Source organism: Eucyclogobius newberryi, unplaced genomic scaffold (genome assembly GCF_026437365.1).
Source record: "Eucyclogobius newberryi isolate DKJ021-1_F unplaced genomic scaffold, fEucNew1.0.hap1 SCAF_12, whole genome shotgun sequence".
NCBI lineage: Eukaryota > Metazoa > Chordata > Actinopteri > Gobiiformes > Gobiidae > Eucyclogobius > Eucyclogobius newberryi.
Genome location: NW_027315746.1, coordinates 3,662,916 through 3,686,459, shown reverse-complemented (window position 1 = coordinate 3,686,459; position 23,544 = coordinate 3,662,916). Strand labels below are relative to the sequence as shown.

The 23,544-nt window shown below is 45.1% G+C and overlaps 1 protein-coding gene across 3 annotated transcripts in view; it reads left to right on the top strand.

Moving 5' to 3' along the window:
- mpz (myelin protein zero) overlaps positions 1-20,835 on the top strand; it is a 49,368-nt gene extending 28,533 nt beyond the window's left edge. The window contains exons 6-7 of one of the 3 annotated variants that reach the window (XM_072440604.1): positions 18,483-18,612; positions 20,768-20,835. In XM_072440604.1, the coding sequence (XP_072296705.1) occupies positions 18,483-18,593 (111 nt within the window). In that variant the 3' untranslated portion in view covers positions 18,594-18,612; positions 20,768-20,835. Of the gene's footprint in view, positions 1-15,772; positions 15,830-18,482; positions 18,613-20,767 lie in introns of those variants that run through there. The other 2 variants (XM_072440606.1, XM_072440605.1) reach the window with 2 other exon arrangements.
- Positions 20,836-23,544: the final 2,709 nt, after the last annotated feature.

Below are 23,544 nucleotides of genomic sequence, written 5' to 3'. Positions count from 1 at the left end.
TTAATGAAATATAAGTTTATTTAATTGCACAAAAGTGGATGAACTGTGTGATAAACATTCTAACATGTGCTGTGGATGCATTTGTGGTTTCACCTTCATAAACTCACACGGAGCTGACGTTCAGTTAAAGTCAAACTCTGGAGAAACCGCCTCAGGCGCAGTCATCGTGTGTGAGGACGTTCTGTTTGACTCGAGACTTTACACGACTTTTCACAAACGCTCGATGAATCGGAGCTCGACTTGGACTTGGGTCTTTCGGTGTTTTTTCCTGCAGATGAAGGGTCTGCAGACAGGGGGCGCTCTGGGACAGGGGGCGCTCTGGGACAGGGGGCGCTCTGGGACAGTGAGTGCTCTGGGACAGGGGGCGCTCTGGGACAGTGAGTGCTCTGGGACAGGGGGCGCTCTGGGACAGGGGTTTCATCTGTTCACAGGTGACGTTGGATGTATTTTCACACTTTACAGGAACAATACGGAACATTTCCCTCTTTATCTTCTTTATTTGTCACTACGACGTTTTACTGAAGAAAGAACATTTACAAAAACCATAGAAACGACAAACATTTGACCTGTTTTGGGTCATTTGAGGCTTCAGACTTGGCTCCGCCTCCGCTGATCAATAATCACATTAAATCGCTATCAAAGAAGTAAAAGTCTGCACAGAACGAGCTTCAGATCAAACACACACGACTTTAAAATGAAGAAATGGTCAAATCCGATCATTATTTGCGTATTTTAACTGTAAATTAAAAAAAAGTCTGTTTTTATCGATTTAATTCACTGTATCGTGGCCTCTAAACTAAAATTAACACAAAAAAATTAAGGACACTAAATTTTGATACTTAAAAGAAAGAAACATTTTCATTTTTCTATTTTTTTTTTTAAACAATAGAATGTAATTTTAACACTAAATAATTAGGCCCGAGCCCCAGCAGGGCGGAGGGCCTATTGCTCCCGCAACGCTGCCTTCGGCACCAAACATGCGGGCGCAGCCCGCATGTTTGGTGCCCCGTCGCCCCTGGCAAGTACAGTGAACTAGCCCATGCCGAAGGCATGGATCATGCATACTTACTCCTGCTATGACAGAAATAGTCAACAATTTGTGAATGGGCGTAGCCCAGTCACAAATTGTTGACAACAGCAGCGCGAAGCGCGGCATTCCTCAAAAAACCCTCCTGGCATCGTCCCGTACGCGAGAATCCATGCCGCAGGCATGGGCCATGCTTGTTTCTGCTCAAATCAATGGAAGTCTATGGGGAGTGGGCGGGGCATCCCGACGAAATAGGGAGTGACGAGCGCGTAAGCGCTCGTAATGATGATTCCACCCCATGGCGGCATGGGGAAGGCTTAGAGCTTTCAAACGATGTATAATTTGTTGTTATAGAAAAAACGGCTATATTGTTTTTGCTAAAAATATTATTATTAGGCCCGAGCCCCAGCAGGGGGAGGGCCTATTGCTCCCGCAACGCTGCCGAAGGCAGCGTTGCAACTGTCTGACCAAACATGCGGGCGCAGCCCGCATGTTTGGTACCCCGTCGCCCCTGGCAAGTACAGTGAACTAGCCCATGCCGAAGGCATGGATCATGCATACTTACTCCTGCTATGACAGAAATAGTCAACAATTAGTGAATGGGCGTAGCCCATTCACTAATTGTTGACAACAGCAGCGCGAAGCGCTGCATTCCTCCAAAAACCCTCCTGGCATCGTCCCGTATGCGAGAATCCATGCCGCAGGCATGGGCCATGCTTGTATCTGCTCAAATCAATGGAAGTCTATGGGGAGTGGGCGGGGCATCCCGACGGAATAGGGAGTGACGAGCGCGTAAGCGCTCGTAATGATGATTCCACCCCATGGCGGCATCGGGAAGGCTTAGAGCTTTCAAACGATGTATCATTTGTTGTTATAGTAAAAACGGCTATATTGTTTTTGCTAAAAATATTATTATTATTATTATTATTATTATTATTTTTCTTGTTCTTCTTCAGCGCTTTGATCTCTAATTTGACCCCCTGAACATGCTCAAAAACTCACCAAACTTTGCCCAAAATTCAGAATCGGCGAAAAATTTTATTTTTTCTGGGCCATTTTTTTTTTCGTTAAAAAATGGCGCGATAGCGCCACCGACAAAAGTCAAAATACATTGCGCCTATGGGAGACGCCCCGAGGTCAACTTTGGCGTAAAGCTACGAAATTCGGGACACGCATTCCTCTCGTGAGGATAAACAAAAAAAATCATTGTGGCCACGCCCCCAAACTTACCCTATGGCCGCCATCTTCCTTTGAAAATGAAAACAAGCTGAGTTAGCCATTTTGTTTACGTCAAACTTTGACGAACTCCTCCTAGGGCGTTTTGCCCACCGACTTCAAAATCGGCGTACGTCCTCTGGACAAGTGGGGCATCTAAAGTTATTCAATTTTTTGATATACCTTTTACGGTCTGTGTGCGGCGCAGCCGCAAAGTTGGACAACTTATTTTGGAATATTGCAGGTCTAAAAATTGCTCCCATTTGATCAAAACCAGTCCGATTAGGACCAAATTTGAATCAGTTGTTAAACTTTCTAGTTTGGACCAGTTTATGATGACAAAATTGAAATGGCAGTGATAGCGCCCCCTACAGAGTGACCTTTAAATTAACATTGAAGGTCAAAAATTAGTTTTACCAAAATTGTCTAAACTTTACCCAAAATTCTATTTTGCCGTCCCGATCACAAAAGCCAATCACAAAAATGCCTAATTTTTTACGCCGTAGTCGTAGCGATGACAGAAACCTCCCATGTTATCCCTATGGGAAAACCACAAAATCTCTCAAATTACCACATTTTTATGTTTTACACTTTAACGAAGTCCTCCTAGTGCGTTTTGCCCACCAACCTCAAAATCGGTGTACGTCCTCTAGACAAGTGGTGTATCTAAAGTTATCCAAATTTTAAGGATAACTTTTACGGTCTTTGTGCGACGGAGCCGCAAACGTTTCCCAGAATTCTGACTATTTGGCCTTCAGAGTGGCCTATAAACAATAGAGTTTTTCCAAATGACATGATATTTTGAACAAAATTCTAATTTGCCATCCTGATCATAAAAGTATGAGAGCCAAAGTCATATTTTGTACGGCGTAACCGTAGCGATGACAGAAACATCCCATGTTATCCTTATGGGAAAATCGTAGAATCGCTCAAATCACCACATTTTTACGCTTCACACTTTAACAAACTCCTCCTAGGGCGATTGTCCGATCAAGCTCATATTTGGGGGAAATCATCTACACAAGCGGGCCATCCAAAGGTATCCATATTTTGATTCTAAGTGCTACGGTCTCTGTGTGGCGGACCCGCAAATATATGTCAGAAATGGGAAAACAGCGAAATCTCTAAAATGACCACATTTTCACGCTTCACACTTTAACAAACTCCTCCTAGGCCGATTGCCCGATCAAGCTCATATTTGGGGAAATCATCTACACAAATGGGGCATCAAAAGTTATCCATATTTTGATTTTAAGTGGTACGGTCTCTGTGCCGTGGAGCTGCAAATATACTGTCACAAATGGGAAAAACGCCAAATCCTTGAAATGTTCACATTTACGCTTCACACTTTAATGAAGTCCTCTGTGGGCAATAGCTCGATCAAGCTCATATTTGGGAAAAATAATCTACACAAGCGGAGCATCAAAAGTTATCCATATTTTTATTCCAAGTGTCACGGTCTCTGTGCGCTGGAGCTGCACATTTGACCGACATTTGTGTTCATTTGCACTGGTTAAGCACAGCATTGTACATGTCCAATGTGTCGCTGTCTTAGTTCTTAGACAATTGCGTTAGCGCCATCTCTGTAAAATGCAGAGAGCAGAGTCGGAAGGCCGGCGGCCCGCGAGGGCCGTTGGATGCCGCTTGCGGCTTTAATTTTTATTATTTTTCTTGTTCTTCTTCAGCGCTTTGATCTCTAATTTGACCCCCTGAACATGCTCAAAAACTCACCAAACTTTGCCCAAAATTCAGAATCGGCGAAAAATTTTGTTTTTTCTGGGCCATTTTTTTTTGCGTTAAAAAATGGCGCGACAGCGCCACCGACAAAAGTCAAAATACATTGCGCCTATGGGAGACGCCCCGAGGTCAACTTTGTCGTAGAGCTACGAAATTCGGGACGCGCATTCCTCTCGTGAGGACAAAAAAAAAATATTATTGTGGCCACGCCCCCAGACTTACCCTATGGCCACCATCTTCCTTTGAAAATGAAAACACGCTGTGTTAGCCATTTTGTTCACGTCAAACTTTGACGAACTCCTCCTAGGGCGTTTTGCCCACCGACTTCAAAATCGGCGTACGTCCTCTGGACAAGTGGGGCATCTAAAGTTATTCAATTTTTTGAGATACCTTTTACGGTCTGTGTGCGGCGCAGCCGCAAAGTTGGACAACTTATTTTGGAATATTGCAGGTCTAAAAATTGCTCCCATTTGATCAAAACCAGTCCGATTAGGACCAAATTTGAATCATTTGTTAAACTTTCTAGTTTGGACCAGTTTAGGCTGACAAAATTGAAATGGCAGTGATAGCGCCCCCTACAGAGTGACCTTTAAATTAACATTGAAGGTCAAAAATTTGTTTTACCAAAATTGTCTAAACTTTACCCAAAATTCTATTTTGCCGTCCCGATCACAAAAGCCAATCACAAAAATGCCTAAATTTTTACGCCGTAGTCGTAGCGATGACAGAAACATCCCATGTTATCCCTATGGGAAAACCACAAAATCTCTCAAATTACCACATTTTTATGTTTTACACTTTAACGAAGTCCTCCTAGTGCGTTTTGCCCACCAACCTCAAAATCGGTGTACGTCCTCTAGACAAGTGGTGTATCTAAAGTTATCCAAATTTTAAGGATAACTTTTACGGTCTCTGTGCGACGGAGCCGCAAACGTTTCCCAGAATTCTGACTATTTGGCCTTCAGAGTAGCCTATAAACAATAGAGTTTTTCCAAATGACATGATATTTTGAACAAAATTCTAATTTGCCATCCTGATCATAAAAGTATGAGAGCCAAAGTCATATTTTGTACGGCGTAACCGTAGCGTTGACAGAAACATCCCATGTTATCCTTATGGGAAAATCGTAGAATCGCTCAAATCACCACATTTTTACGCTTCACACTTTAACAAACTCCTCCTAGGGCGATTGCCCGATCAAGTTCATATTTGGAGAATATCATCTACACAAGCGGGGCATCAAAACTTACCCATATTTTGATTCTAAGTGCTACGGTCTCTGTGTGGCGGACCCGCAAATATATGTCAGAAATGGGAAAACAGCGAAATCTCTAAAATCACCACATTTTTACACTTCACACTTTAACGAACTCCTCCTAGGCCGATTGCCCGATCAAGCTCATATTTGGGGAAAATCATCTACACAAACGGGGCATCAAAAGTTATCCATATTTTGATTTTAAGTGGTACGGTCTCTGTGCCGTGGAGCTGCAAATATACTGTCACAAATGGGAAAAACGCCAAATCCTTGAAATGTTCACATTTACGCTTCACACTTTAACAAACTCCTCCGTGGGCAATAGCTCGATCAAGCTTTACTTTGGGAAAAATCATCTACACAAGCGGGGCATCAAAAGTTATCCATATTTTTATTCCAAGTGCTACGGTCTCTGTGCGGCGGCGCAGCAAATTTGACTGACACTTGTGTTCATTTGCACTGGATTGGCCATGTCCAATGTGTCGCCGTCTGTCAAGTTCTTTTTTTATTCAACACACAATAAGGGCGCCATCTTTATCAAGTCGAAAGCGCAGAGTCGGAAGGCCGGCGGCCCGTGAGGGCCGTTGGATGCCGCTTGCGGCTTTAATAATGTTCTTGTGCTCGTTCAGCTCATTCTAAAACTATTCTAGCTTTTTATGAGATGTTTTTTTCCTGTAAAATCATGATATTTTCCCCTAGTTTTAACATCCGTCTGAATACGGATTATTTTGACAACCGTAATTCGCCGTTTTGAATCTCCGCCCGGCGCTTCGTCCGCGGCGCTAAAGCTTCAAAATCCACATTCTTTTCTGACAGCGCTCGCCACGGAAAAATTGAGGCAAAATAACTGCCTTGTCACGGGAAAGTACGTGTCCATCGTTGCGTCGGTCGTCCCTGAATGGAAAAGAGCCCGACGGCGGAAGTTTTATGATCCGCAAAAAAACCCCAAAAAAACAAAACCGTGTCAGATTCAAAATGTCCGCTCTCGTTCCCCCGAGCGACGGACGGACAACAAAACAACATGCCAGTCAAATGTCCGCCGCTAATAACGAGCTCGGGCGAATATTCATGGCGTTCGAGGGGGTTTGAGAGCGAGGGGGCGGAGACGACGTGTTCGTTTGCTGTGATTTAAAAGTGCTTTGTAGTCTTGACATTAAAGGACAAATATTACGTTAAAAAACAATCTCTTTTTACCATTTTACAACATTGTTTCCTCGTCAAAATCACGCCTGGAGCTGCGTTTAGCTTCGCTCACGCTCGTTCGATGAATCCCGGTCACAAAGTTCTCTCCCGCCTAGCCTCAAAAACACTCTGAATTTCCCCGATCTGTGATGTCATTGGCGGAGCGCTGACATCACCCGCCCTGTTTTACGACCCGATCCAAGAGTCCCGTGCGTTTCAGAGCGTCTGTCGAGGTCTAAGCTACAGGGTGAGAAGGTGTTACACATGAACCATCACCAAACACCATCGTAGAATAATTGAAATGATTTTTGTTTGATTGGGATGAATTATGAATGTTCAAACACAAACTGCGAACCTTTTGATCTGATAATCTGAACGTTTCACTTCATTCTATAAAGGGTCTGAACCTCACAAATACAGAATCTAATGTTAAGATAAGACGATCTAAGAATAAAACAAGAAAAGAGCTCGAGGTGGGCGTAGCCAATAGGTTTGATCATGATTCTAAACTCAATCTGTGTCTGAAAGTTCACACTTCAATTGACCATAAGGAGGCGTGGTTTAAGTGAGAGAAGAGCTGCATTCAAGACAAACGTGAGCGAAAGAGAGAGTGAGAGAGTGAATATGACTTGAGAGGCTGTGATTGGTCAGACGGGCCGATTTCGCGTCCCTCAGTCTGTCCCAGGGCGGCTGTGGCTACAGAAGAGGCTCACTGATGATGATGTCAGCGCAGAGTTTTAAGATGCGTATCAGGCGTTTGCAAATGTAAGGCATTGTTCTGTGTGTGTGTGTTTCAGCACCACGGCCAGCTCCCTCACGCTTTCTTTAGTTCTCAGCAGGATAAATGTTAGACGAGTCACAACAAATATATGTACACAAATATATATCATGTTACACTGTGCACGGGCTCAGAGTGACAGATAATTAGAACCTTTGGCAGAATAAACGGCAGTTTTCAGTTTGCAGAGTGGAAATGTCAGTTTGCTTTTCTCTCTATCTATTTTCTAAACTCGGCATTGTATTTGAGCTTCACGAAAAGTCTAATTGATGTCGTATATCTGTGAATAAAATGAAATCCTATTCAGTATTTATCCAGTGACGCCTAAAATTCCTGATTTTATTATAAAATCTTATTAATGAAACAAATGCAGTAAAATCTAATGTTAAATGTGTTCAAAGACACTTGTTGATTTGTCATATTTTGTGATATTCTGAGGTTAATTCCAGTTTCTCCAGAGAAATCACATCATGTTCCACTGAAACTTTCATTTAGAATGTTTTTGTTCACAAATCTGGTCCAATTTGGCTCTAAAATAAAGCTCTTAATTGTATCTATTTGATTCATAACACAATTCATAACACACAAGCACAAACTTTGCTTCTGTCGTTGCAAATACGACCAAACCAAGTATTTTCCCCTAAAACACGTTCATACTAAAACATTCAATCATAAATCACGTTTTATTATTATGTTTGGCCCTTAGAACGTCAAAAGTAGCATTAGCATTGAGGATTAGCACATTTCCGCGCAGTGACTTTTAACGCGGTTCAAAAATATAATAATTCAAACGATCTCGAGCCTTGACGGTTGCCGTGACGAGCGGCGTCTTTGGGCATAAATCCATTTAGCGTCTCTCGCTTTTCTCGTCTCGTCTGTTTTTTGTTCTGTCATAATTCATGGTTGACCTCTGAACCCGGGAGCTCGTTCTTCGACGGCGCATGAATTATTCCTGCTGAACGAGGAGGAGGCGACACGCGGAGCCGGAGGCGCTAAAGCTAACTCAAAGACTGAGGGCGGCCGTCTTGACCCTCGGCGTTAAAGGGCCGGCGTCAGCAGCTCCTCGTTCCTCTCCCTCTAGTTTTCTGCACTTCATCTCATCCGCTCTCTACTCGTCCACCGTTTCCTTGTGTCCTCTCATCTTTCCTCTTCGCCCCTCTCCTTGTCTCCTCTCCTTGTCTCCTCTCCCTCACGTTCTACTTCCTGAGCTCACCTCCTCGTGCCTTTGTCTCCTTGCTTCCTCCACTTCAAAACTTTTCCTCTCTTGCACTTTCTCTCCTTGTCCCCTCTCCTCCTCTCCTCCTCCGTTTCATTGTGTGATTGTCAGCCTCCTCGTCTCCTCTCTCCTACCCTCGTCTCCTCTCTCCTCGCTCTTTGTCCTCTCCCCTCTCCTCGTCCCCTCTCCTCCTCCTATCCTCTCCTCCTCTCCTCCATTGTGTGATTGTCAGCCTCCTCGTCTCCTCTCCTCCTCTCCTCTCCTCCTCTCCTCCTCTCCTCCATTGTGTGATTGTCAGCCTCCTCGTCTCCTCTCCTCCTCTCCTCCTCTCCTCCTCTCCTCCATTGTGTGATTGTCAGCCTCCTCGTCTCCTCTCCTCCTCTCCTCCTCTCCTCCTCTCCTCTCCTCCATTGTGTGATTGTCAGCCTCCTCGTCCGCAGCCGTCAGTAGCTCTGTGAGTGCCTGGGGCGGGTGACACTGCATATATGAATAAATAAGCCGACGCCAAAGCGGAGGCAGAGATATTTGACAGCGTTGTCATTTACACTTACTCCCGTCTGAATCTCGAGCCCGCGAATACGTGCACCAGAACAATGAGGCTTTAGCGTACTTGCTGGAGGATCATGTCGTCCCACGTCCAGTCATCAAAACAATGCATTTTTGACTCGCAAACGACACGAAATCCACACTGTTCCTACAATATTATCACGCTTAAGAGTTAACGGGAGCGAAGCGGCTTTAAAAGACACGCAACGCGCTTTTAATCTCGTTATGTAAGTGTTTCCTTCATCCAAAACAAACCAGGACTTGCTTTTTTGCGTCAAAATTAGCATTAGCATTAGCTTTGAGCATTAGCACATTTCCGCGCAGTGACTTTTAAGGATTTCTTGTCACGACCAGTCACGCGGTTCAAAAATATAATAATTAACAAGATCGTTAGCTGAGATGCTAAAAGGAAAAAAAAGTCTTCCATTTAGCGTCTCTCGCTTTTCTCGTCATAATTCACGGTTGACCTCTGAACCCGGGAGCTCGTTCTTCGACGGCGCATGAATTATTTCTGCTGAACGAGGAGGAGGCGACACGCGGAGCCGGAGGCGCTAAAGCTAACTCAAAGGCTTTCAAACGACACAAAATCCACACTGTTCTTATAAAAAATTATTATCACGCTTAAGAGTTAACGGGAGCGAAGCGGCTTTAAAAGACACGCAACGCACTTTTAATCTCGTTATGTAAGTGTTTCCTTCATCCAAAACAAACCAGGACTCGTTTTTAAGCTTCATTCACGCTTGTTTTCCTTCATCCTCGTCTTCTCTGAGCCTCACGAAAACACTCGGTTTCAAGTTCCCCACACGCGTGACGACTCCTGCGCCGTTTCATGGTCAATAAGTCGTCTCCGGACTCGGATGTGAGTGTTTCTGACTCAAATCACCTTCATTACAGGCGAGCGCGTGTTTTACATTAGCACGTCGGGGCAAGCTAGCTTTTGTTCATTTCACCCCATGGCGGGTTCGACAACATACTGCACATTATTTTAATTAAAGGTACGAGAGCCGGTTTAAAGGTCCTAAATTGAACCTTAGGCGCGTCTTGCTTTAGCCACTGAGCTCAAAAACCCGGAGATCGACTGGTTTGAGACATAAACATTGGCGTTGGCTCTTGGTCTGGAGCCGTCTTCTTTGTTTGGTTGGTGTTCCTCCCTCACGCAGCGCCCCCCGGGACCTCCTCTCCGCCGTTAAAAGCCCGTTTGATCAAATCGCCTTTATTAGCGAAACAATGCTGACACATCGCCGCTCTCCGTCAGCGCCGCTCGGCTGCTCCGCGAACGCACCACGCAAAGAGAGACACCAGGGAGAAGGCAAAACAATTATAAACATTTCGTCTAAAATGATACGATAAATTTAAACTAGTTAAATGAGGTGAAATACAGAGTTGAAGTCTCTAAACTCTCGTCGCTCTTTCTGCAGAAGTGTGTTTTCCCCTGAATCCTAATCGAGCACTCGCATCGATCTGTAAAGGCTCTTTTTCTCCACCCGACAGATCCTTCTGTCCAGACTCCTCCGTCACGTCCCACACATCCTCCCTCGTTCCTCCCACGTTCCTCCCTCGTCCCTCAGTCGTTCCTCCCATGTTTCTCCCTTGTTCCGCCTTCGTTCTTCCCTCGTTCCGCGCTCATTCTTCACTCGTTCCTCCCTCGTTCCTCCACCTCGTTCCTCCACCTCGTTCCTCCACCTCGTTCCTCCACCTCGTTCCTCCCTCGTCCCTCCCTCATTCCTCCCTCGTTCCTCCCTCGTTCCTCCCATGTTTCTCCCTCGTTCCGTCCTCGATCCTCCCTCGACCCTCCCCCGTTCCTCCACCTCGACCCTCCACCTCGTTCCTCCCTCGGCCCTCCCTCATTCCTCCCTCATTCCTCCCTCGTTCCTCCCTCATTCCTCCCTCATTCCTCCCTCGTTCCTCCCCCGTTCCTCCACCTCGACCCTCCACCTCGTTCCTCCCTCGGCCCTCCCTCATTCCTCCCTCGTTCCTCCCTCATTCCTCCCTCATTCCTCCCTCGTTCCTCCCTCGTTCCTCCCTCGTTCCTCTGCCTCGTTCCTCCGCCTCGTTCCTCCCTCGTTCCTCCCTCGTTCCTCCCTCGTTCCTCCCTCGTTCCTCCCTCGTTCCTCCCTCGTTCCTCCCTCGTTCCTCGTCGCTTTGTGCCGGTCGGCCGCTCTCTGGACGTAAAATCGTTGGCGCTCGCTCTTCGCACAGCTCTCGTTTCCCTCGGCGACCTCGTTGCGCCGCGGAGACGACTCTTGGGAGGTTTCGCGGAGAGACTCGTGTAAATGCGACACCGATCTGCATCAGGGACGTCACAGGAAATCGTTTGCGATTAACCTTCCAGTGCGGACTGTATAGCTTTAGCTAAACAGTACGCTAGCTAACCGACGCTAATTAGCAATGGGACAGTAAACATTAGTATTAAATTGAAAAAAGGGTGGACGGCGATCATTTGTGGCGATGTGCGACAAAGATAATCGACATTTTAACACTAGACTGTACATAAAATGCTGAAGGCCGTGATGTTCTCGTCTAGATCGTTGTTGTTTTGACTTTCTGGACAATTCGGACGGGATTAACTGGACCTCGGACCCTGAAAATGTCTCACTCGGAGCTCCTCGGGTAAATCTAGTCCTGCGAGAGGCTGATGTCTGTGTGTTTTAGTTTGGCGAAGCTCGTGTCCGTTCAGAATGTCTCTACGTCCATTTCACGTCCACATTTGAACTTGAACGATGTTTCGAAGTCGCCGCTGACCCTTTTCCCGTCCAATAACGACACACGGAGGCTCTTTCGCCAATGTTTAGGTGCTTTTGGATCGAAGGGCTGTGTCGGCGTGTGAGAATGAAAAGCAAAAGGAATAAAATTGTTTTTGGACGCCATTCGGATTGCGACGTGTGGTAAAGAACAACGTCTCGTGCTACGCTACGGACACAACGCCAAAAACAGACCTGAAACACCAAAAACGGACCTGAAACGCCAAAAAACAGACCTGAAACGCCCAAAACAGACCTGAAACGCCAAAAACAGACCTGGAATGCCAAAAACAGACCTGAAATGCCAAAAACAGACCTGAAACACCAAAAATCAGACATGAAACGCCCTTAACAGACCTGAAACGCCAAAAACAGACCTGAAACGCCAAAAACAGACCTGAAACGCAAAAAACTGACCTGAAACGCCAAAAAACAGACCTGAAACGCCAAAAGCAGACCTGAAACACCAAAAACAGACCTGAAACACCAAAAACAAACCTGAAATGTCTGTTTTAGAGACATTTTGAATCGATATTAGCACAAAAATTCAATGCACAAAACAAATGACGGACATGTGCGTGACATGTGCGTGACATTTTTAACAGGTAAAATTCTGACATTTTTGACAGACGCGGACGACTTTCGTAAGTATTCCAAGTTACCCGAGGTTCCTCTGTAAAAGGGAATCCTGTCCGAATGGGGCTCGGGATGTGTTCCGAGGGAAATTATGAAGGTCTGGTGACATTTCCAGACTGTCCCGGAGCCGATTCCACCGTCTGATGGTTAAACATGAAACGACCGACTGTGAAAGGCGGAGGATCGTTTCGGGGACTGTGCCGTTTCGGTCGGCGGCGGTCACACGTTTTTGTGCGGCTTTTTGAAGGACAATCGCGCGGCCCGTAAAATGATTACAAATCCATCTTCATTTCATCAAATCGTCGCTGGAATTAATCACACTTTCGGTCAATTTATGCGCGCCAATCTGCTCCGTAGCCTCGACTGACCCGCGCCCACGTCTTCAGAAACCACTCCCGCCGGATCACGCGTACGATCCGCCGTGAATTTACCACAAATAATCACAAACGTGAAAAAGCACGAGGCTCGACTTCCCACCGCGAGTGCCCACGTCCACATGCGGCGCCGTCTTTTCCCCCGCCCGCGTCGCCTTTGAAGTCGATCGCCGGATGTGTCGCGGGCGGAGGTGGCTAGGTTTTTTTTTGCGCGGTCGATTAGCATAAACCTAGCGTAGCCGCCGGCGCGTGGGCGTCCGGGGCGGTAAACAATGCAGTGATCTACGAGCGCGCTGAGCCATGATGGACGCTAATGACAGGGGTAGCGGCGGCGGCAACAATAGGCCGTCTTGTCGGGCGCGTGTTGTTTTCGTGTAATTAAAGATGATGAGTTTAGCGTCGCGATTGGCGGGGGGCTTTTAGAAAGACGGAGAAAACACCAAAGCGGTGATACACACACACGCTTAGAATTAAAACAAGTCCCAACGACAAAAGTGAGTTTGAAGAAGCTATTTGAAAGAAGATACTGAGGGTGTGAGACTTATCTGAGGAGCCTGGAGGCTGTGGGGCTCCGAGCAGGTTAAAAAGTAAAAACTAAATCACATCTAAAGGCACAAGAATGTAAATATGGCAGATTTATCCACAGGACAAACAGGAAACATAACACACGAGGGGGGAAATGCACAAATTCATCTTGAATTTGTCCAAACGTGACCAGGTTAACTTATATTTAAATTTTTTACTACTTTGAACGTCATTTTAGTATTGATAATTACAACTAAATATGTCTTCTCTTTGACCATGTTTGCTGTATGTCCTGCAATGTTTTATCCAGATTCAGAGACACCGTTGTGGATAACCGTGTCATCTGCACGTATTTGAGACATTGCAGAATCCTAGAATACTGTATAAAAGGTGAATAAGAGGGGGCCCAAGGTCGATCCTTGTGGTGCACCCCTGCAGTTATTTGCTGTGCAAGAAATTGAGTTTCTGGTTGTTCGAGATATGACTTTATCCACTGCGTTAACATCGGGGAGAAGCTGTATTTTGCCTGTTCAGATGTTCAAAGCGTTTCATATCGTCGACATGAAGCTATTGTCACTTGTAGATTTACTCACAGCGAGAAGAGGAACCGACACTACGTAGTACTAACTTTTTAAAGACATTGTACTTGTGGTGTTGTTTTTGGACACATTTCTTCTGACTCCAACTTGAGTGATATTTAGTTTGAAGTAAGAGTCTCGTGCTTGAGTAAAAGTGTTGGTTTCTCTTCTTGCTGTGAGTCAATCTAAGCGGCAATAACTTTATGTCGACAACATTTTGAACATTTGTGACTCTTCAGATATCATTCAGATTTTCTTCTTTTTTGTGTGTGTCCACCCTTTGAAAAGACCAGATTTTGTGCATTATTTCATGTTTTGTCCTTCCCATTAACCGGATGTTACAGTTACTCGTAATTTCATTGGCTATTTGACCCACTTCTGACAATATATCACTCAAAAGGAGGGAAAATATGGAGCTCTGTAAACAACTCGGTCCAATATCTTCTGAAAGTGAAGTAAATGTACCCGTAATGACGCCCCTGACCGCCCGGCGGCTCGAACCGTAGAACTACAGGCACAACACGTGACGTTGCCGATGACAGAACGAGTAATTGACCTTTCATTTCGACCGGGAGAGATTCGGACGCGACTAAACGTTTGACTCATAAACGCTAAAAACATTGTGTATTTTGAGACTTACAGTAGCCAAAACATTACGACACCGCGTCCCGACCGCCTCCCTCTTTGCGGCTCTCGCTCCTGCGTCTGTCAAGCGCCGGCTCGTGGACTGAACATTTAAATATTTATCGCTGCGCAGTGGATAATATTAGCTGCGCGTGTGGGAGTGGACGATGAACCATGTGAAGTGTCCCTCACCAGAAGCTCAGGAAACACAGCGGAAGCAGCTCTTGTTTGTAGCTGAACAATTAGAGCGATGATAAACGCCTCGGGAACTCAAGCGTTTGTAGTTTCAGGATTTACTTGTGGAACGAAAGCTTCAAAAGGAAAACGGAAAGAAATAAGCCGTGATTTATTGTTTTTGTCGAATCGCTCGCGCTCTCCTTGAGGTTCGTGCGCTTTTTATCTCCGAGAGTGAGATTTTTAATGTCACAAAACGAAATCGCTTTGTTCGTTTTGGTCATTAATGTGTGCGTTTTACTGCTACGGACACTTCAGTTCAGAAACAATTGTAAATTCTTGAATAGAGGCAAAAGTTTCAGTGGAACATGATGTGATTTCACTGGAGAAATTGAGATTAACATCAGAATATCACAAAATATGATAAATCCAGGAGATTTTGAGAGATTTTTAGGTTTTACTGGACACACGCGATACCTTTTCATTTTATCTATAGCTTTATTACAGACTTAACCACAAATTATACTTTTTATAAAGCTCAGTTGAAATTTTTAAGCAGTTTTTTTCCATTTGTGGTAAAAACTCAAACATTTACGTTTTGTTAATTAGACTTAAAACCGTTAGAATTTAGATCTGACGTCAGTTAAAACGTGAAAAATAACGTTTTATTTATCACTCAAACCTCACAGTAAAAAAAGGTTGCATTCTCAGATGGGTTCGGGCTGATCGCATTGGTCTTTGTGCGTTTACGTGCTCCAATATCCCATTTGTTGAGCAATATTCTGGACATGACGTTCCTGTGCGCTCAGAGAAACCAGGAAACTCACATGTGGAGTATTCTGGATATTTAGAACAGAAGATACAAAGAGCTGAGCATTTGAAACAGCCAAAGGACGAGATCCAAATGAGTGGCTCAGGGCTCAGGGCTGGGAGGAGTTTGGGGAGGAGTTTGGGGAGGAGTTTGGGGAGGAGTTTGGGGAGGTCATGGAGGAGGTCGTATGATATTTTGACCCATTTTATTCCACGTTCTAACAGTTTGATTCCACAGACACAGAGATGTTCCCTCGAGTGTATTTGTGCTGTTCCTTTTGTCCAGGTTTTGACTGAAGTGTGTTTAGTCTCTGGTCTTAACATGGCTCCTCCCTGTTTTACCGCCCACAGCTCTGGACTCCGCCCCCCCTCACCATCTCGCCCATGCCATGAGCTCCGCCTCTACCTCCGCCTCTTCGAACACGCAGCCACAGTTGTGGTTCCATTGACAACGATAAAAGTTGATGTCAATTTAAAAAAAGAACAAAAAAAAAACAAAGTGAAGAATGTTTTAGACCTCTAACGTTTACTAGCTGTTTTTAATTATTTCTCCCAGACAATCAATGCAAACTACTCAAACTACTCAAAACTGTATCGTTCATTTGTTCAGAGGTGTTTTCTGCAGGTGTTGGAACGTTCAGTCTCGCTTTCACAGCACAAAGATCACAACCGCAGCTGGAGAGTTTATTTAGTCATTTTTTAAGTTTGAAAAGTCCTGGTTTAGTCCTGGTTTAGTCCTGGTTTAGTCCTGGTTTAGTCCTGGTCCAGAAGAACAGACCAGAGTGAACAGAAAAGGGGGGAAAAGGCAGAAAAAGACAGTAAACATCCCATTTGGTCCAAAGATTGTCAAATATATAACGAAGTCTGAACGAAGTGATGTTTTTATCTCTTTTACGTACATGGATTATAATGTGAGCGCAGCCCTTGAACGTCAGCGCAGTTTGTGTCGCCCGGTTCTTTGTGACGTGATGAAGAGAACGTTCCACAGATTGTGTATGATCCATTCAGCGTGATCGTGAATGATCCATTCAGCGTGATCGTGAATGATCCATTCAGCGTGATCGTGAATGATCCATTCAATGTGATCGTGAATGATCCATTCAGCGTGATCGTGAATGATCCATTCAGCGTGATCGTGTATGATCCATTCAGCGTGATCGTGTATGATCCATTCAGCGTGATCGTGTATGATCCATTCAGCGTGATCGTGTATGATCCATTCAGCGTGATCGTGTATGATCCATTCAGCGTGATCGTGAATGATCCATTCAGCGTGATCGTGTATGAGCCATTCAGCGTGATCGTGTATGATCCATTCAGCGTGATCGTGAATGATCCATTCAGCGTGATCGTGAATGATCCATTCAGCGTGATCGTGTATGATCCATTCAGCGTGATCGTGAATGATCCATTCAGCGTGATCGTGTATGATCCATTCAGCGTGATCGTGTATGATCCATTCAGCGTGATCGTGAATGATCCATTCAGCGTGATCGTGTATGATCCATTCAGCGTGATCGTGTATGATCCATTCAGCGTGATCGTGTATGATCCATTCAGCGTGATCGTGAATGATCCATTCAGCGTGATCGTGTATGATCCATTCAGCGTGATCGTGTATGATCCATTCAGCGTGATCGTGAATGATCCATTCAGCGTGATCGTGTATGATCCATTCAGCGTGATCGTGAATGATCCATTCAGCGTGATCGTGTATGATCCATTCAGCGTGATCGTGTATGATCCATTCAGCGTGATCATGTAGCTGCGTTTAGAGCTTCAGGGGAAACACAACTGTCTCTTCTGCAGATGTTCTTGAGTCCTCTGTAACAGCCACACCTCCATCTTCTGCTGCTAACTCTTTCATCCACTCGTTCATCCGCCCGTCTTGGACTCTGTCTTTATTTCCTCTCTTTTCTTCCTGAATAGGGATGTCACGATGCTAAATTCTATTCTATTACTACTAGTGTGAGATTTTGCTATTGTCCATCGTTGAAAGCATGAACTCTTTATTTACACCGTTTATATTACGTTTAAAGGGGCACTATGTAACTTTTCTGGTAGGGCGGGGTTATTGTTTTGCCTGCAATGTTCTATAGATTGACATAAAACCTATCTCCATGGAGACAAGAAGGCCAGGTATTTCATTTTTTTTTTTGTGCAATAAAAACATCTGTAATTGAAATAATGCAACACCAGGGTTCCCACGCGTCCTAGACATCCTGGAAAGACAAGAACATAATTAGACCCTTTGTGAACATCGCCGCCTCCGTCCACGACACATCCAATGATTAACTTCAAATATATATATATATAATTATTTATTATTATCATTAATTTTAATATTTTTGTATTTTGCACGTAAATATCTTCATGTTCTTTATTCTTTGCATGTTTTTTACATCACAGTAAAAAGAGCAAACATACATCAAAATATAGTCCACATTTCTTAGGGCGACGACCCCCCAAACCCCCGTCACGTTTGCCTCGGCGCGTGAGTCATGTGCAGACTTTGTTCCAAACAAACACTGACCCAAAAATAGAATAAAATAGACTCTAAACTGGACAAAAGAACAGCAGAGGAGCTCCAACCGCCACAAGCCGTACCACAGTTTGAGAAACACTGCTTTGGCCTACATCTATATTAGCTTCAAATGCATGAAACAAGGATTGTGTATTTGTAAACCACATTATTACATCTTTAAAAATGTCCTGTAAAAGTCCGACCAAAGTGTGGGAACTCTGAAGGTCGATTAGTTCAGACGCGATTAAACTACAATCACAGGCAAAGCAATAACATCTCTGACAAGCAAGAAAAGTGACATTGTGCACCTTTAAATCACACATTGTTGCTTCTAGAAAGTCTGTGTAGGTCATCAAGATATTTAACCATCAACTGGACTTTGAAACTCGTCCAAGTCCCGTTGATTTGTTATTTATTCCACTCTAACAAATCTTAATTATTTGTAAAAAAACAATCACTTCATCTTGACATCCCTACTCCTGACTGACCCGTTGTCCCCCGTGTGCTCCCCGGCCCCGCCCCCTCCCCCCCTCACAGGGCCCCGCGCCTGCAGTCGACCCGTCCAAGGTGAAGCCCGGCTCCGGCTCCGGCTCGGCCCCCGCCTCCTCCGAAAAGAAGAAGCAGGAGTCCCGCAAGGATAAGAAATAGGATTGGGAGCCGGGCTGGAGTAGGCTGAAGCTGGTCAGTTTGCTCCGGCCCCGGGAGGAGGAGAGGGGCGGGCGTGGCAGGGGGAGAGAGGGGGGCAGGGGGGCGAGGGAGGGCGGGGAGAAGGGTCCCGGGCGGGTGCTCATGACCATTGACCTGGAGATGATCCGGCAAAACGGGGAAGAGTCGGCCAAAGGCGAGGCACGGGCCGCACCCGATCTCCTCTCTCGCCTCGCACGCCGCATCCAACTCGGGTGACGCGCCGCCGAAAACACACGTTCAGGGATTCCCCGCGCGCCCTGGAAGACCTGGAGAAATAATTAGCCTGTTTTCCAGAGGTAGAACGTGCGTGAAAAATGAGGAAAATGGCCTTGAAAATGTCTCAGATTCTTTGATTTGGTGAATTTTTGGATTAATCACAGTCAAAAGAACAGTTTTTGAAGTATTTTTAAAAACTTTAGGACCACCAGAACGTGTTTATACAGAAATATGTGAATCTGGCCACCGTTTTCACCTCCATGAGTTCAGATCGCTGTGATTGACAGGTGGATCGGCCAATCAGAGACGCGCACAGTTCGTCCACAACAAAACAAATATGGCGAAGAGTAAACAAGGACAAATTTAAAATGAATGAGCGAACGACATTAGATCCTAATCTGAGGTGGGAGGAGTTAGTTGTAAATAAACAGATCTGATTGCACGGTTCTTTTTGAGTTTGGCTCCCCCTCGACTTCCGTTTGATTGTTTTAGAAGTCGATGTGTTTGGAGACGATTGCACCGTTTATAAAGTTCCTGGGAAATGATTTTGAGCTAAAGGTGAAACTCTGATAAAGAACGTGAAGACGTTTCACCCGATCGTCGTCTGACCCAGCGCTTTTTGGTTTTATTCATTCATCTTCACGCTCAGACGCTCAGGAAATTGTGACTAGTTGACTATTAAATAATCAATAAAGTTATCATATTTTAATAATCGCGATCGTTGCCCGGACAACAAAGAAAACACAAAGACGGCGCCAATATCACATCAAAATGTCAAAAAACAACAACTGTCTCTGAATTGTATCAATAAGACAGTTTATTTGTTAAAAAATCTCCATCCATAAGTCTTCATTCAGAATATTTTTACCTTTTTCTGGTTGATATTTAAAAAGTCTCACTGTGTATTATAAATGATCATAAATAATCTTATTTACATTCAGACAGCGCTTTGGAAATAAAATCAGAGCATTATTAGTTTCTTAAGAACAATTCCACATGTTTTTCACTCAAATACAATTCTTCGTACAAAAGACTTATATCTACACTTTAAACAAATATACTCCGGCTTAGTAACGACTTAAAGGGCTTTATGAAATGAACAAAGTACTTACTCAGCCTGAATCATTTGCATAATTTGTAATTTCTTGCTTTTACAGTTTTTATATTCAGCTTGTTGAAAGTGTACGTCTCATTTTATGCCGTTTTAGTGATTAATCCATTAAAGTTTTAACTCTTTACAACCCCCAGAAAGTGCTTTGCAGAACTCCACTTTGTCAACAACCAGGGCCGCAACCAACAATCATTTTAGTTTCGACGAGTTCAACGACTTTTTAAACTAGTTATCGACCGAACAAACGCTGAGCCGCGGCGACCGAAGCCTTTTTTTTAAAGCGAACGTCTCGTAAATGAAAGGCATCGGTCAGAGTCCGAAAAGCGATCGCGATTATTTTTCGACACGTCACAATTAGTCGATTAAACCTTCGCAGTTTTTCTGGTTCTTATTATTGAAAAAAGTCTCCAGCACGTCCGTAACGCTCTCCGCCCGACGCCACGTTTGAACGCCTTTCCACAAACGGAATCAACCGCAGAGGGCTGTGTCCTCGTTGCCGTGGCGTTCTGCTTTCTTTTCCTCTCTTTTCCTTTTGCCGTTCTTTTCTCCTCATTTCGATCCCGTCCTCTTCCTCCGAGTGCATCCGACACGCATCACCTCTCCTGCCGCCGCCGGGACAAGCCAATTTGCTTTTTGTCCTTTCGATATGTCAGCCTCTAACTCCTCTTCTCGCTCTCCAGTTTCTCCTCCCGATCTCTGGATTTGTTTTTCGTTGGAATAGCGTGTGTGGCGTGTATGCTAACCACTTCTTTGTCTTCTTCTCTTTTCCCCCCTGTCATCTTCTCTTCTTCTCTTTTCTCTTCTCCAGACGAAGGCTTGACTCCTTCGCTTGCCGTCCTCGCTCTCCCTTCTCGTTTTCCGCTCGGCCTGACGCGGCCCCCCGACTTTAACCCGTTTCCTTTCCCTCTCCCCCTCCCGAGACCCCCGCGGGCCGCAGACCCGGCTGGAAACGGCCCCGCCCGCCATCACGTACGATACGACACGGCGATCTGGAGCTTAATGCAACACTGCGTGACATCTCACCTTGGATTTTACGGCTTTGACTTGTTTTGCACGTTGAGGATGTTTTAATCTTTGCACTGATGTCGTTTTCTGTCTAACGCTAAAAACGAAGTGGTGTGTTAATGTCGCCATAGCAATGTAAATACTGCCTTAATAAATAAAGCTTGACTACCTTTACGAAGACTTGAGCTTTCATTTTAGGGTCGGTTCAGTCGCAAAGTATTTACTGTATTTTATTATGAGTTAAAAGTCGTGTATAAGTCATTGTTTGGCGTCTTAAACAGCTTTCGATGACACGCGCTTTGGTTTTTCCGCAATTTATAACTAATTGTAATGAACGTGTTAAAAAACAAGTAATAGCCAGCAGAGGGCGCAGGGAATTCATCTGAAAACACGAGCATCCAGCACCGAACGTAAGCTGAACCTTTATCTTACATCTGCAGCTAAAACAAACACACAAGATGCACGTTTTAGCATGGAAACGAGCAGAATAACGACCTGAAGTCGCTGTTACCATCCGATGACATCACGGAGTGGCCTATTTTGGATTTCGTGTGAAGGAGACGGTCTGAACATGCAGGATTATTTAAGATCAGAGCCGTTCTGTGTAAACACCTTTTGAACACATGCGCTTTGGTTTTTTCACAATTTATAACTAAAGGTAATGAATAATTATGTTAAAAAAATAAAAAGCCAGTAGAGGGCGCAGGGAGTCCATCTTCTGTTGGACTGAGGAGAGAAGTCCTTCAGCTGAAAACACAAGCGTCCAGCACCAAATTTAAGATAAACCTTTTTCTGTTGAGCTTGTACATGACTCCACCGACCGTCCAGCGACCGTCCACCAACCGCCCAGCGACCTTCCATTGACCGTCCAGCGACCGTCCACCAACCGCCCAGCGACCTTCCATTGACCGTCCAGCGACCGTCCACCGACCGTCCACCGACCGTCCAGCGACCGTCCACCAACCGCCCAGCGACCTTCCATCGACCGTCCACCGACCGTCCACCGACCGTCCACCACTCCATCCATCTGGGCCATCTTCAGTGGTTGCACGGCACTCATCAGAGAACAAGAATTGTTGTTGTTTGATTTGTTGTTCTTTATGTATTTCTGGGCCGTTTCTTCTCGTTGGTTAACGGTTGCGAGTAGAAGGTTCATGCAGAACGTCAAGCCTCTGGAGGATCTACACCTTGACGTTCGTGGGACTCCAGAGGCACCAGCAGCTTCAGACACACATTTGCTGCTTTGTAAAGGCATTTTAGCAGCTGCTATCTTAAATCCGATGTATTTGTCTGGCAGAAACCCTCCTCATTGTGCCTTCATCTGCACAAATTCGTGTGTGTTTTCTGAATCCGCTACAAATCTCTTTATCGTACGATGATCATGCTTAAGTTTTAGTGAAATATCGAAGGTTTTCATACCTTGTCCAAGGCATTCAACTGTTTCACTCTTTTCAGCACTAGATGGAGTCTTTTTCTTTCCCGTGTTGCTTGTAAATGTTGGTCTGCTTAATAATGTGGAACGTCCTTCTCTAGTAGTTTCTCCTTTAATTGGACCTGGCAAACTAATTGGCCTCTGAGATTGAGTTCACTGACCCAACAAGCCCGAGACACGATACAATCCACGCGTTTCACTGGAAAACAAAAACAAATTACCTTTATTACAGTTGAACACAATTTGCACGATAATTCGGAACGCGGCGTTAGCGTCCGGCACCGAACTTAAGATAATGCTCGTCTGCGGTTCACATCTCTGCAGCTAGAACGGACACGCTGCTCATTTTAGCACGGAAACGAGCAGAGTAACGACCTGAAGGCGGACTGACTTTTAAAGAGGAGCACCGTTACCACCCGATGACATCATGGAGTGGCATATTTGGGATGAATATGCAGGATTATTCACGGTCAAAGGAGTTCCCTGTAAGATCACACCACCTGCGTTTTAGGGACGTTTAGGGAAAGCTTTATTTCGGTTTATTTTTGACCAGAAACCACGTTGGGGTTTTAAACTGCACTTTATTGATCCTCGCAGAGAAATGTGTACATAAATCCCCTTCTCGGCCTCCGCAGGCGATCTCCGAGTCCAATCTCGGGTCCTCTCCCACGGGCCGGGGCGTTTGAGGGTTCAGTGTCTTTACTCTTCTTCTCTTTACGTTACATTCATCTCATCGCAGTAGGCGCCCCAAGCGCCGCCATCTGTCCTGATCCTCCCCCCGCTCGTTTTACTTAACACAAAGCTGCCGTTCTCGACTGTAAATATGTTCCACGCTGGAGTAAAACGTCGTTTCCAGGCCCAGGGAATCGGCGCGTTGTTGACTTGTTGGCGCAAATCAACATTTTACACAAATCCATCGACTTTATGTCCTACTTCAGCCGCCGTTACAACCAAAGTGCAAAGAGGCAAACATGGGCGGGGCCGATTAAGGTGACTCTAGACCGTTTTTGCCGTCAATGTTGGGATGAAACTTCTCCTTCTTCGAAACATTTGTTTGATTCAATTAGTTTTTTTCCGGCTCAAAACATTGAAAAACTTGCATTCTTATTGCGCGGACTGACCTCTCCACAGATCAGACCTGTAACATG